General features: G+C 38.6%; 1 protein-coding gene across 5 annotated transcripts in view; it reads left to right on the top strand.

The window, feature by feature from the left end:
- The window catches only part of LOC125461125 (triple functional domain protein-like), a 636773-nt gene that overhangs the window by 154604 nt on the left and 470041 nt on the right, over positions 1–12128 (top strand). For 4 of the 5 annotated variants that reach the window (XR_007249410.2, XM_048549543.2, XM_048549554.2 and 1 more), the window contains exons 4-6: positions 1676–1868; positions 3482–3994; positions 8739–8861. Coding sequence is in view for 4 of the 5 variants with exons in the window: in XM_048549543.2 (XP_048405500.1) it covers positions 1676–1868; positions 3482–3994; positions 8739–8861 (829 nt within the window). In the remaining variant the exon portion in view is untranslated. The remainder of the gene's footprint in view (positions 1–1675; positions 1869–3481; positions 3995–8738; positions 8862–12128) is intronic. The other variant, XM_048549570.2, reaches the window with a different exon arrangement.

Here is a 12128-nt window from a genome sequence, read left to right as displayed (position 1 = left end):
CTTTGAAGCCAATGACCATAATTCTAATAGTTTCAAAATAGTGATGGAAAAGTGTGAATTGGATCTGAAAGTTAAAGTTCTATATTGGAGGAAGGCCAATTTTGATGATATTATGCAAGAACTTTGAAAAAGTGAATGGGAGAGTCCAGAGACAGTATATTCCTGTTCGAGTGAAAGACAAGTCTAGCTGTTGTCGGGAATGCTGGATGACGAGAGAAATTGAGGTTTTGGACATGAAAAAGAAGAAAGCATATGTCAGGTGCAAACAGAGATTGCGTGAATCCCAAGACGGGCAGGAAGGCAGTAGAAATATACTTGAGAGAGAAATCAGGAGGGCAAAAAGGGGACATGAGACAGCTTTGGCAAAAAGGGTTAAGGTAAATCCAAAGGGATTTTATAAGTACATTAAGGATAAACGGGTAACAAGGGAGAGAATAATGACCCTTAAAGGTCAGCAAGATTGCTTTTGTGTGGAACCACAGAACATGGGCTCTGGGCATCCCTGGCAAGGCCAGCTTTTGTTTCCCATCCCTATTGCTCCTGAGAAGGTATTGGTGAGTTAAAATAGGGTTGTACTGGGGGGAAAAAAAACTTGCCAAACACTGCCATGTTAACCACAATAAAAGAAAAAGTGAAAACTAATGGCTCTACCCACACTTAGTCTAATAATTACACCTGTACAAGGTGACTTAATTCCATTTGCATTAACTACAGAGCACCTCAAGTGCTGTAATTTCACAATTCCTTAGCATTAAAAAAAATTGGACCTTTTCGTCTTCAGTCTCTCGCACCCCTACTTCTAACTGATCTAAGGTTATTAGGAAATAAGTGTTGATTTTTGAATGACATTATCAATTTTGTGTTTCTTATCAGGTGTGACATGAAACTGGGTTAAGATGAGCCAAATTCATTCCATTTAGAAGCTTGTCCAGTGAAAAAATGTGTGTCTTGTTGACGTGGAATTGCTCAGTCTCACGATCATTTCTTCAGAATCCTCAAATGACGTTGCCCAGCTATCGTCTCATTTTACCCCTGCATCCTGTTTGTTGTTTGGAATTTGCATTTCTTAAGTCACCAATTGCGTCCTTTGTCTCTAATTGTGGTGGTCTATCATTTCTCAACCTCCTCTATGACTGAATAAGGATACAAAGATGTTTGATCACTGTTCTTCTCTGTAGCAGTGAATCTCGAAATGAGCGGTGATAAAGATGTTAAAATTGACTTGATGCTATATGAAGGAAAAGAAAATATCCACTTCATTCCTGTTTGTCATCATTAACTATTTTCTCTGTTATAAATGTTTATTTGAATGTTTGTTGAGAACAGCATCAGACTTGCTGATCCTCCTGTAACCATTGTCTGGGTTCACACAACAGTGATGATCACTTTGCTTAGGACTGGATGATAGAGGCTGCTCAGCATGTGCGTAATTGTATTCCAGCAAGGAATTCTCGAGATAAGAAAACTCAAAATGAAAGGAAAAGCAAAAGTAATTTCAGGTCATTTATTTGAACAAGCCAGTTGGTATTTGTTCTCTGATTTCCCAAGGAAAGTCTTGGAGAACCGAAAATCTAATCCTATGTCATTGCCGGTCTTCATCTGCTGCAATTTTTGTTATCTTGTTTGTCCTGTACACACTTATTTTCAGGATGTGATTTGTATATCTTTTCTCCAGTGAGGAGGTGTGTAAGCGAGGGTTCACTGTGATAGTTGACATGCGTGGATCCAAGTGGGACTCCATTAAACCGCTGCTGAAGATTCTACAAGAATCGTTTCCTGGCTGTATTCACATTGCACTGATCATCAAACCGGACAATTTCTGGCAGAAGCAAAGGACTAACTTTGGCAGTTCTAAATTCGAATTTGAGGTATTTTCAAATATAAATATTAGACTAATTATGCAAAGAATCTTTGATTTGTTACTCTGCTTCTAAAATAACTATTTTGCCCACACCATTCAAATGTGTTTTCTTCCACATACTAAGCTTGAAAAGCTAGTTTTAGGTTTCAGCTATGCTGGAAAGGACAAAATAATTTTGATTATGAGAGAAAATGACAGCGTTTCGAAATATATTTTGTGCGAACATATCCATTAATCTTATACTGTGATATAACTCTGATCGAGGTAAACGAAGCTTAGAAGTTTAAAAACTTTGTTCCATGAGTTGTTGAGACGCTGCTAGTGTACTGGAGGATGAATTAATGAACTTCCTCTGATGATGTTTCTTTATACTCTGATTATAACATTTTACTCAAAAAGACTCGGACTCGTAGAACAGTCCTAGGGACACAGGTTTCTCAGTTGAGCATGATAATGTAAAATTATGTTCAGTTTGTTGTGCTCCCTACTGGAATGCAACAGTTAATTTTGTATTAGCTGGTTTTACACAACTCTTTTTAGTCAATAGATGCTGCAGGGCAGGTCTCCCATGGCTCGTAGCTGTAAACCTGTTATTTTTAAGATTATAGCAAAAGAGAAGTGTTTGTCACTTGAACATGCTCACTGCAAAGACTCTTTGAGGCTCCTAAAATGCAGGAGTGTTGTTTTCTATTGTAATGTTATAATCCAGTATATCAAGTATTTCAGGGTATCAAGAATTAATGTCAGCAAGTAAACCTAGAATTTAATCCTGGTACCCAGGAGTACCCTTTAACTCTATTCTTAAAATTTAGGGGTTTTTTGGTCTGGTGTTTCCAATTAAATTAATTATAAGTTTCCTCCAGAAAAGAGACATAAGGTAATGTTTAAATTGGAGTACAGCATTTAAATAAGTTTTTAAAAAAAAGCTGCAATGGCAACTTCATGGTACTTTATTTTCCTAATAAATAAAAATCATTCAAAATTTAGAAGGTCATATTACTTATTAATCAATTCTTTACATTAAATCTGCAATGTACCTTTTATACATTACAGTTTTTACAAATGCTCCAAAATGCTGCAAAATTTGCTTAATCCATCACTACATGGTGTTATTCCTGTTTTGAAACAAGCCATCCTGTGTATTTGTAAAGTGAAAACCATTTTCCACAGTATTGTTGATGAATTTTTAGATGTTACTTTTCAACAATAAGTCCTGTAATTTTCCTTTTTAAATTTTTCCAATCATAATTTTGCTTTCTAAATGTATTTCCTTGCTTTCTCTCACTGTATAGCAGAGATGAAAAGGCTCTTGAGTCCCAACTCTGAATAGCGTAAAGCATGCATTGTACTAGAATGAATGGAAGTTGATCTCAGTTGATGCCAGGGCTATAGTCTTAAAGATAGTGGAATCAAGGGTTATGGGGATAAAGCAGGAACAGGGTACTGATTGTGGATGATCAGCCATGATCATAATGAATGGTGGTGCTGGCTCGAAGGGCTGAATGGCCTACTCCTGCACCTATTGTCTGTTGTCTATTATGTGTACAACTAAAATGTAATCTTCACTGCTGACTAATTGAGTAGCAAGGATAATATGTTTTTTGTTCTGTCTATGTTTAGACGAATATGGTGTCCATAGAAGGCCTTACCAAAGTTGTTGACCCATCACAGCTCACTCCTGAGTTTGATGGCTGTCTAGAGTACAACCATGAGGAGTGGATTGAGATCCATGTAGCCTTTGAAGACTTCATAAGCAATGCATCACACATGTTGTCCAGATTGGAAGAACTGCAGGAGATGCTAGCTAAAAAAGATTTCCCTCAGGACTTGGATGGAGCTAGAAAAATGATTGATGAGCATACACTACTGAAGAAGAAAGTCATCAAAGCTCCAATCGAAGAGCTGGACCTAGAAGGGCAAAAATTGCTACAGCAAATTCAAAGTAGTGAAAGTTTTCCCAATAAGAACTCTGTATCAGGGAATGCAGACTTTCAGGGCCTTGTACCAAAAGTATCCAGTATGCTGGACAGACTGCACTCAACCAGGCAGCATCTGCATCAGATGTGGCATATACGCAAGGTGAAACTGGATCAGTGCTTCCAGCTTAGGCTCTTTGAACAAGATGCAGAAAAGGTGAGGTAAATAAACAATTGAGCATGCATAATAACTGCATTTGGTCTTGGAATAATTATGGTATTTCTCAACAACATTAATAAATTTATTTTGTAATTTAATATGTAAAAAATCATCACTAGGTACTTGAAGAAACAAGACTGTACAAAGTGAACGTCATTTTAATTGATTAGTTAAAATAATTGAGAATACTGTGCTATGGAGATGTACATCTCTTTATATCTTAACTTGACTGACATTTCAGTGCAGTACTGATGGGGTGCTCCATTGTCAGAATGGTATCTTTTGAATGAGTTAGTAAAGTAGCGTCCTGTTTCCCTGTGTAGGTGCTGTCCTTCAAATAAGAGCAGGTGAGTACTTATGGCCAAAAATAGATTTGGAGCATTATCAAATAGATTAACAGGTTTCTTATGTACTTTGCTTTAAGAAGATATTTTATATAATTCACTGCCATGTGCTTTGGGATGTCTTGAGAGTATGGTAAACACGTTATTTCCTTTCTAATATATATTGTGTACACATAGGTACATTATAAATATGTGTACATGAAAATTAAAATATAATTTCCAATAATTTATCAAAAATAGTGAATGGCTTTAAGCAACCAGGGGTTTAGTGCTGCCAACTAGTGGTGTCAACTACAACCATTTAACAAATGGTATATTCTTAATAATGTTAGAGTTATTTCAAATCGTGGTTGCAGAAGAAGGGAGAAAGTAAATCTTTGACTAGTCACAGTAAAGAAACAGGAATAAAGCATTTAGCCTTTCAAATCTGTTCTGCTATTATTTAGATCCTGGCGAGTTTGTATCTTAACTCCATGTAGCTACCTTAATTCCATAAAGCTGGTAAAAACATGTTTATTTATCTTGAAATTTTCAAGTGCTATTTTTCAACAGCTTTTTCGTAGAAAGTGTTCCAGATTTCCTGATGCCTTTTTACAGAGAAGTACTTCCAGATGATGTTAACAAACCCTACAATTTTTAAGGTTTATGTGGATTTTCCCACTGAAGGAAATAGTTTTATTTGATGTAATCTTAATCATTCTTTTAACCATCTTAAAACCCTCTTTATGTATAGAATCCTTTATCTTCTAAACAAAAGGCCTCATCTAATACACTGAATCTCTGCTGTACTTTCGCGTAAGATTTACGTATCTTTGCTGAAGTGTGATAGTCTGAACTGAATGTAGTGCTTAAATGGACTTTAACCAGAACTTTAAATAACTGTAATAAACCTTTCACCCCTGTGTATTCCAGCTCCCTGCCCTTTGTATTCTGACCGTTTTGAGATAAAGGTGAATGTTCAATTGTCTTTTAATTATATTTTTTACTTGTTCATTGGCTTTTAGTGATTGCTGCACTTAGATCCCTAAATCATCATCCCAATTCCTAGCTCCTCATTTTTAGAAAATACTCTGTCATGGGTCCTAAATGAATGACGTCATGCTTTGCTAAGTTGGCCTCCACCCGATAGATTTTTCCATGCACTCATGTAAAAAGCTGCTTTGCAATAGTCTTGTCCTATCTGCACTATTTACTGTGTCGCCTAACTTGGGTGCAGGACTTCTGATCCTTGATCTGCATCACTTTCAAATATAGTTGAAAGGTGAGGCCATTCCTTAGTTCCCTGTGGGACATCTAAAGTTGCATACTACCAATTTAAGTACATATCTATTATCTCTACTCTGTCTCTGACCCCCTAACCAATTTAAATTTTAATTGAAAATTGTAAAACAATCAGAATGTTTAAAAATACTTTTTAAACTCATCCGTTAAGGAAAAGAATGTGCTACTACTAGAACAGCTCAAGTACCTGGAGAATACTGATTTTCATGTGACAATTAAGTTTGACCTTCCCATTCTAATATAATACCATTTATTGGCAGCACAAGGGAACCTTCAGACATCTTATCATCGTTTAGGAAACATTTCAGTTGAATGTCACAATGACCCATGCAATGCATGTCATGGTTTTAGTAATTTACCAGTTGATGTCCATTCGTGCTGAGCAAGATGAATTAGGGCTTGAAGGAAGCCTGGAAGCTAGGAGATACCTAAATTGGAGCTTGCAGTCGCAGTTAAGGCACTGTTTTCAAGTTATTTTAAACTTTTTAAACTTTCCTTATGGATCCCTGTGTCCTCAGTTTTTGTAGAAACTATTGATGTAGAATTGCCTTATTTTGAAATCTGGGCTTGGGATTGATTAGTGTGAAAGCCATTGTATTTTAGAAGTTATAGCTTTGATCTCTACTTGAAAGTGGTAAAGCACCACTTCCTGTTCTTTACCATTCTGTGGCCCTCATTGCAATCTCCTGTCTACCACGATGTTGTAGTGTCTCCACTGCATTGTGCCTCTCTGTAGCTCAATGCACTAATTAATCCAGGATGTAAAGAGCCTGTAGCATGCTGTTAACAAATTATGCTACCCACTATCCTGCAGCAACATTTGGTTCCTGGGGCTGGTTATTTAAGGCACGTATTGCAGCAGTATGGTCGGAAGAAAACAAACATGCATTAAATGAGGGAAATCCGAAATGAAAAACAGAATTACAGCCAGTAGCTCAGCAGGTAACAGTGGTGTTTGGATTGTGCAGGTTTAGTGTAGGCTTGTAAAGGTTACCTTAAAGCTTTAAGTGACTGAGTGGTAGGATCATGGCATCTGTGTCTTGTAGTATGGTGTGTGTGGTTTTGATAGCAAAGAATCCTGCCTAACTCTAGATAATTGTATTTTTTTCTTTGATATATTCGGTTCTCCAGCAGTATTATGCCTATTTTGATTGCAAAGCAGTTCCTCCCACAATGTTTTGAGAGTACAGTGTACTCTATATGCATATCTATGAATTGTATAAATATTTCTGAATTTTCTCCAGAACTTGTTTGGCAGTGTCAGGCTTTTTTCAGTGCTAGCACACTCAGCTTGCAATAGAAATTTCTTAGGCAATAAACTGAGGTGCTATTTGTCTTCATAGTTGACATCATAGGTTTCTTTGCAAATGTTTAAACATTTGCAGCATATTTCTTCCAGTGTTCTGGCCAACATTTATTAGCCGACAATACCCAGAAATGGATTACCAAACATTTAGCTAATTTCTGTTGTGGGATTTTACATAATAAAAATTGACCGCTGGGTTTTCCGACATTATAATAGTAATTTCATTTCAGATGATTATTTGATGGTGAAGTACTTCAAGGCATTCCCAAAGTGTGAAAGTCATTGTATATTGGAAGTTGTAGCTTTGATCTCTACTTGACCACGCATTACATGACCACGTGTGCCTAAATCAAGTTTGTTTAATTGTGTATATGCTAGGATTGCGAATCTCAAATGGCTAATTATTTAACTTATAGATGTTGAGCTCTATGTCGGAGTTTAGTAGCCTAAAACATTTTTGGTGCAAAGAGACATCATAGATACTCTATTGGCCTTTGTTGTCAAATATTCAATAACAGCCTATAGCATGGGACTCCTAACTCTTGGATCAGGCATGTCAACACCACCTGCAATCATTGGATATTATGCTCTATTTTTGAGTGGTCAAAGCAAGAGTAAATAGTGGGTGATGGTAAGCTATCAGCATTTGTTTGAAACTCCTTGAAATATTGTACCATAACTTAGTTTTAAACAGTAATACGATTAATAACATTTGCTAAAAGATAGGATTGATCTTGAAACTTTAATTAGATTTTTAAAGCAAAGGTTTAAAGATCTTTTCAAAAGCAAATTAGAACTTTTAGCTTCTATCTTCACACCATATGTATGTCTCAATATTTAATTTACTCTGTGTAAACATTTGTTTAAGTGATCTTATTTAAGTTTCTTTTCTTGGATGGTGGGGAGGGTGAATGGTTCCAAACAAATCCTTTACTTTGGTTGGTTCTTGGAGAACCTAGTGACATCACTTCAGCTGGATACTCTAACTCCTCAGTCATAAGCTCTGTGATCATTTGCAGTACAACTGCGTGACACTGGAAGTAAAGTACCTGCTACAGATGTCACTACATCACTCAATGAGATTGAATTCCTGGTCAGCAACAAGCTACCTTGCTGGGTTGCTGATTGCAAAATCTGAAGCAATGATAGTAAATCTTTAACATCTACTTGATGAGGTAACAATATAAAACTCAGTTGAAAGACAGCAAATTTGAGAGCGTTCTAGAACGTCTTTATCATGTTATTGAATTATCATCTTTCTGTGCTTCAGTACTGGGATGGAACTTGAATTCACCATCTTCTGAAACAAGGATACTACCAACTGACCCAATCCTTTACGTTTATGTGCATGCACAGCAGTTTCCCCAGATCATGCAGCAATGCAGTGTGTAACGGATGCATGCATTTGAAATATTTACTGCTTCAAAGTAATTCACATAATCTTCACATTATTGATTCCTTTCCTGTATTTTTAGGCAATAGGTTGAAGCAAGTCAAATCCCTTTAGATTTTCATGATTCCACAGTTGCTATGTATGCATTGTACTGTTGCCAAACTTCCATCATAAAGAGTGTTCATTAAATGCCTGTTAAAATTACCTGTTTTTATTCAAGTAATTTGTTTACAAAGAAAAGATGAAGGGAAGCATATGCTCTTAAATTTGACTGGTCCATTTTGCATGCTGTGCTTTCTATGCTTACAGTCATTTGTGTCCAGTAACTTACAGGTAACCAGTTGTATCTCATGATGTATTATTTCGTAAAACTAATTGAGATTCCATGTGTTTAATAAATATCCTGCTTCTATTCAGATGTTTGACTGGATCTCTCACAACAAAGGACTGTTTTTGAATAGCTATACAGAAATTGGAGCTACTCATCAGCATGCAATGGAACTTCAAACACAGCACAATCACTTTGCAATGAACTGCATGGTAAGGGCCAATAGATGAGAAACAGTCAAATGTCAATGCAGTAGATATTGCATTTCTTTTATTGACTTAGTGAAGAACTGTGATTAGTTTCATTAATGAATAAGCCAAGTTTTTTTTTAATCATTACTGTGAATCTTTTTAGGCATACTTTGACCAGCTTTTGTACTTTCAGTGCAAAATTAACAACATTCTTACCATATATTTTAATTGATATTGTAGACATTGGTGGAATTTAACAATTGTGTTATGGCAGATTACTAACTTTGCCAGTTTAATGAGCTCTACCTAGGCATTGATAGAGGACCCATCTTGTATGCAACAGTTTTTATACAAACCATCTCAATCTATCTATTAGGGAAAGAAATCTGCTGTCCTTACCTAATTTTGCTTCCATGAGACTCCAGACCCACAGTAATGTGGTTGATTCGGAACTACCCTCTGAAAATGCCTAACATTATTACAAGCACTACGAGTTAGGACTGAAACTGGACTGACCACTTCACTTCATTCTTGATACTGGAAATGACAGTTGCAAAACTGTGCAGAGATTTCCTCACTAACGTTTGGGGATTTGTGCCAGAATTGAATGAGAGCTGTCTCAGAGACTGATTAAGCAACAGCCTGTCTTGGAATTCTATCTTTCAGATAAGTTTTACACACCACTAGGATCATCCCTAAGTCTGGTCTGTCATATGAGCAGGGCTGACTCACCAGTGATGGCGGCACAGTCTTATATGGTCAGGATGGAGTTACCTTGCCATTCTGAACATAGACTTCTTGGAATCCTGAGTCATATTCATCACATCAAACATGGGCAAGAAAACTTACTGATTACTTGGAAGCTCAGCACTAGTTCAGTGAAGAATGCAAGACAGCATGTTAGAAGCAACAACAAGTATTCCTAACGATGAGGTACCAGCTCAATGAAGGAAAACACAGGGATACTTGCATGCCAAGCAGCATCAAGTTAAACGATCCCAAAGCCAGTGGATCACACCTAACCTCTGCAGGTTACATCTAGTCGTGAATGCTGGGGACAATTAAGTAACTCTCTGGAGAAGGGGAGGCTGTATAAAAATCCCCATCCTCAATGATGTGGAAGGCCAGTAAATTAGTGCTAAAACACAAGGTTGACACACATGTAACAATTTTCAGCCAGAAGTGCTGAATGCATGATTTATTGCGGCATCCTTCTGAGGGCCAGTCTATAATCATTTCTGTTTATTTCATATGGTATTCAGATGGATGCTACAAAAGGCTATGGACCCTGACAACATTTTGACAATAATGTTAGAGATTTGTGCTCCAGAACTAGCTGCACTCTTTGACTAGCTTTTCTGGCACAGTTACAACATTTGCATCTACCTGGCAATGTGGAAAATTGGCCAGGTTTGTCCTGTGCAGGACAAATCCAAATTGACCAATTACTGCCCTATGAGTCTATTCTCAAATCTTAGCAAAGTGATGGAAGGAATCATCAACAGTACTGTTAAGCAACAGTTGCACGATAATAACCTGTTCATTGATGCTCAGCTTGCATTCTGCCTGGGCCACTTGGCTCATGATTTAATTAGAGCCTTAGTTCAAAAATTAACGAGAGGGGCCAACTTTATGGTGAGGTGAGAGTGACTGTTCTTGATATTAAAGTACATTTGACAGTGTGGCATCAAGGGACCCCAGAGGAATTGGAATCAGTGGGAATCAAAGAGAAAAGCCTCTGCAGATTCTTGTCATATCTGCCACATAGAAGATGGTTGTAGTCATTGGAAGTTGATCATCTCAGTCCCAGGACATCACTGCTAGAATTCTTCAGGGTAGTATCCGGAACCCAGCCATTTCCAGCTACTGTACTAGTGGGGGCAGCATGGTGGCACAGTGGTTAGCACCGCTGCCTTACAGGGACCTGGGTTCGATTCCTCCCTTGGGCAACTGCCTGTGTGGAGTTTGCACATTCTCCCTGTGTCTGCATGGGTTTCCTTCCACTACCCAGAGATGTGCAGGGTAGGTGGATTGGCCATGCTAAATTGCCCATAGTGTTCAGGGATGTGGAGATTGAGTGGGTTATAGGGGGATGGGTCAGTGTGGACTTGTTGGGCTGAAGGCCCTGTTTTCACACTGTGGGGATTCTATGATTCTATGACTGGCCCTCTATTGTAAGGGCAGAAGTGGGAATGTTTGCTAATCATTACATGATGTTCGGTACATTTTGAGAAACTAAACTGAACTAGCTGTTTAACTAGGGATAATGGGAACTGCAGATGCTGGACAATTCCAAGATAATAAAATGTGAGGCTGGATGAACACAGCAGGCCAAACAGCATCTCAGGAGCACAAAAGCTGACGTTTCAGGCCTAGACCCTTCATCAGAGAGGGGGATGGGGAGAGGGAACTGGAATAAATAGGGAGAGAGGGGGAGGCGGACCGAAGATGGAGAGTAAAGAAGATAGGTGGAGAGAGTATAGGTAGGGAGGGGATAGGTCAGTCCAGGGAAGCTGTTTAACTACTGTGGCCACAATATCGAGTCAGAGGCCTGGAAATCTGCAAAAGTAACTTTTCTCTTGACATCCTAATGCCTGTCTGCCATCTACACGGTACAAGCTAAGAGTGTGATGGAATATCCTCCGTTTGACTGGATGGGTATAGTTCCAACAATATTGAAGAATCCCAGCACCATACAGGAAAAGGCAGCCCACTTGATTGGCACTTGAGTGTCACCACCTTCCAGATTCACTGCCTTCTCTACTGTTACACACTGACAGCCTGCTTACCATCTACAAGAGGCATGAGAGTAAGCCACCAAGGCTGTTTCAATATCACTTGCCAAAACCCCAACCCCCAGCAGGTAGCAAGACAAGGGTGCGAGGAACGCCAAGACCTCCAGTAGCTCTTCTAAGCTACAAGCTGTTTTGACTTATATTGCTGTTCCTTCACTGTTGCTAGAATTCCCTCCCCAAGAGCGGTATGGGTTCTGCGACACTCCAAGGGCTGTATTTTTTCAAGGCAGCTAGTTAGGCAAATGGAGGAGGGAGTCAGGACCCTGGTGTGCCACCCGGGAAGGGGGATTGAGAGTGAGGTGGGCCTTCAACGTGAGGGAGTGGTGAGTCAGTTGAGTGGGAGTTGGAGGGGCTGGGAAAGGGTCTGCCTGCATGAGGTCCAAGAAAGTCGCTGGGGTAGGGTTCGGGAGATACGAGGTGATTGAGTGAATGATTGACTGTGACTGCCTTTGGGGCTGGCTGGATGAGTGACTGTTTGGGATTCTGGCCATCC

The sequence above is a fragment of the Stegostoma tigrinum genome, chromosome 2, assembly GCF_030684315.1.
Source record: "Stegostoma tigrinum isolate sSteTig4 chromosome 2, sSteTig4.hap1, whole genome shotgun sequence".
In the NCBI taxonomy this organism is placed as follows: domain Eukaryota; kingdom Metazoa; phylum Chordata; class Chondrichthyes; order Orectolobiformes; family Stegostomatidae; genus Stegostoma; species Stegostoma tigrinum.
Note: the sequence above shows the minus strand (reverse complement) of the source record. Positions and strands in the feature narration are given on the sequence as shown.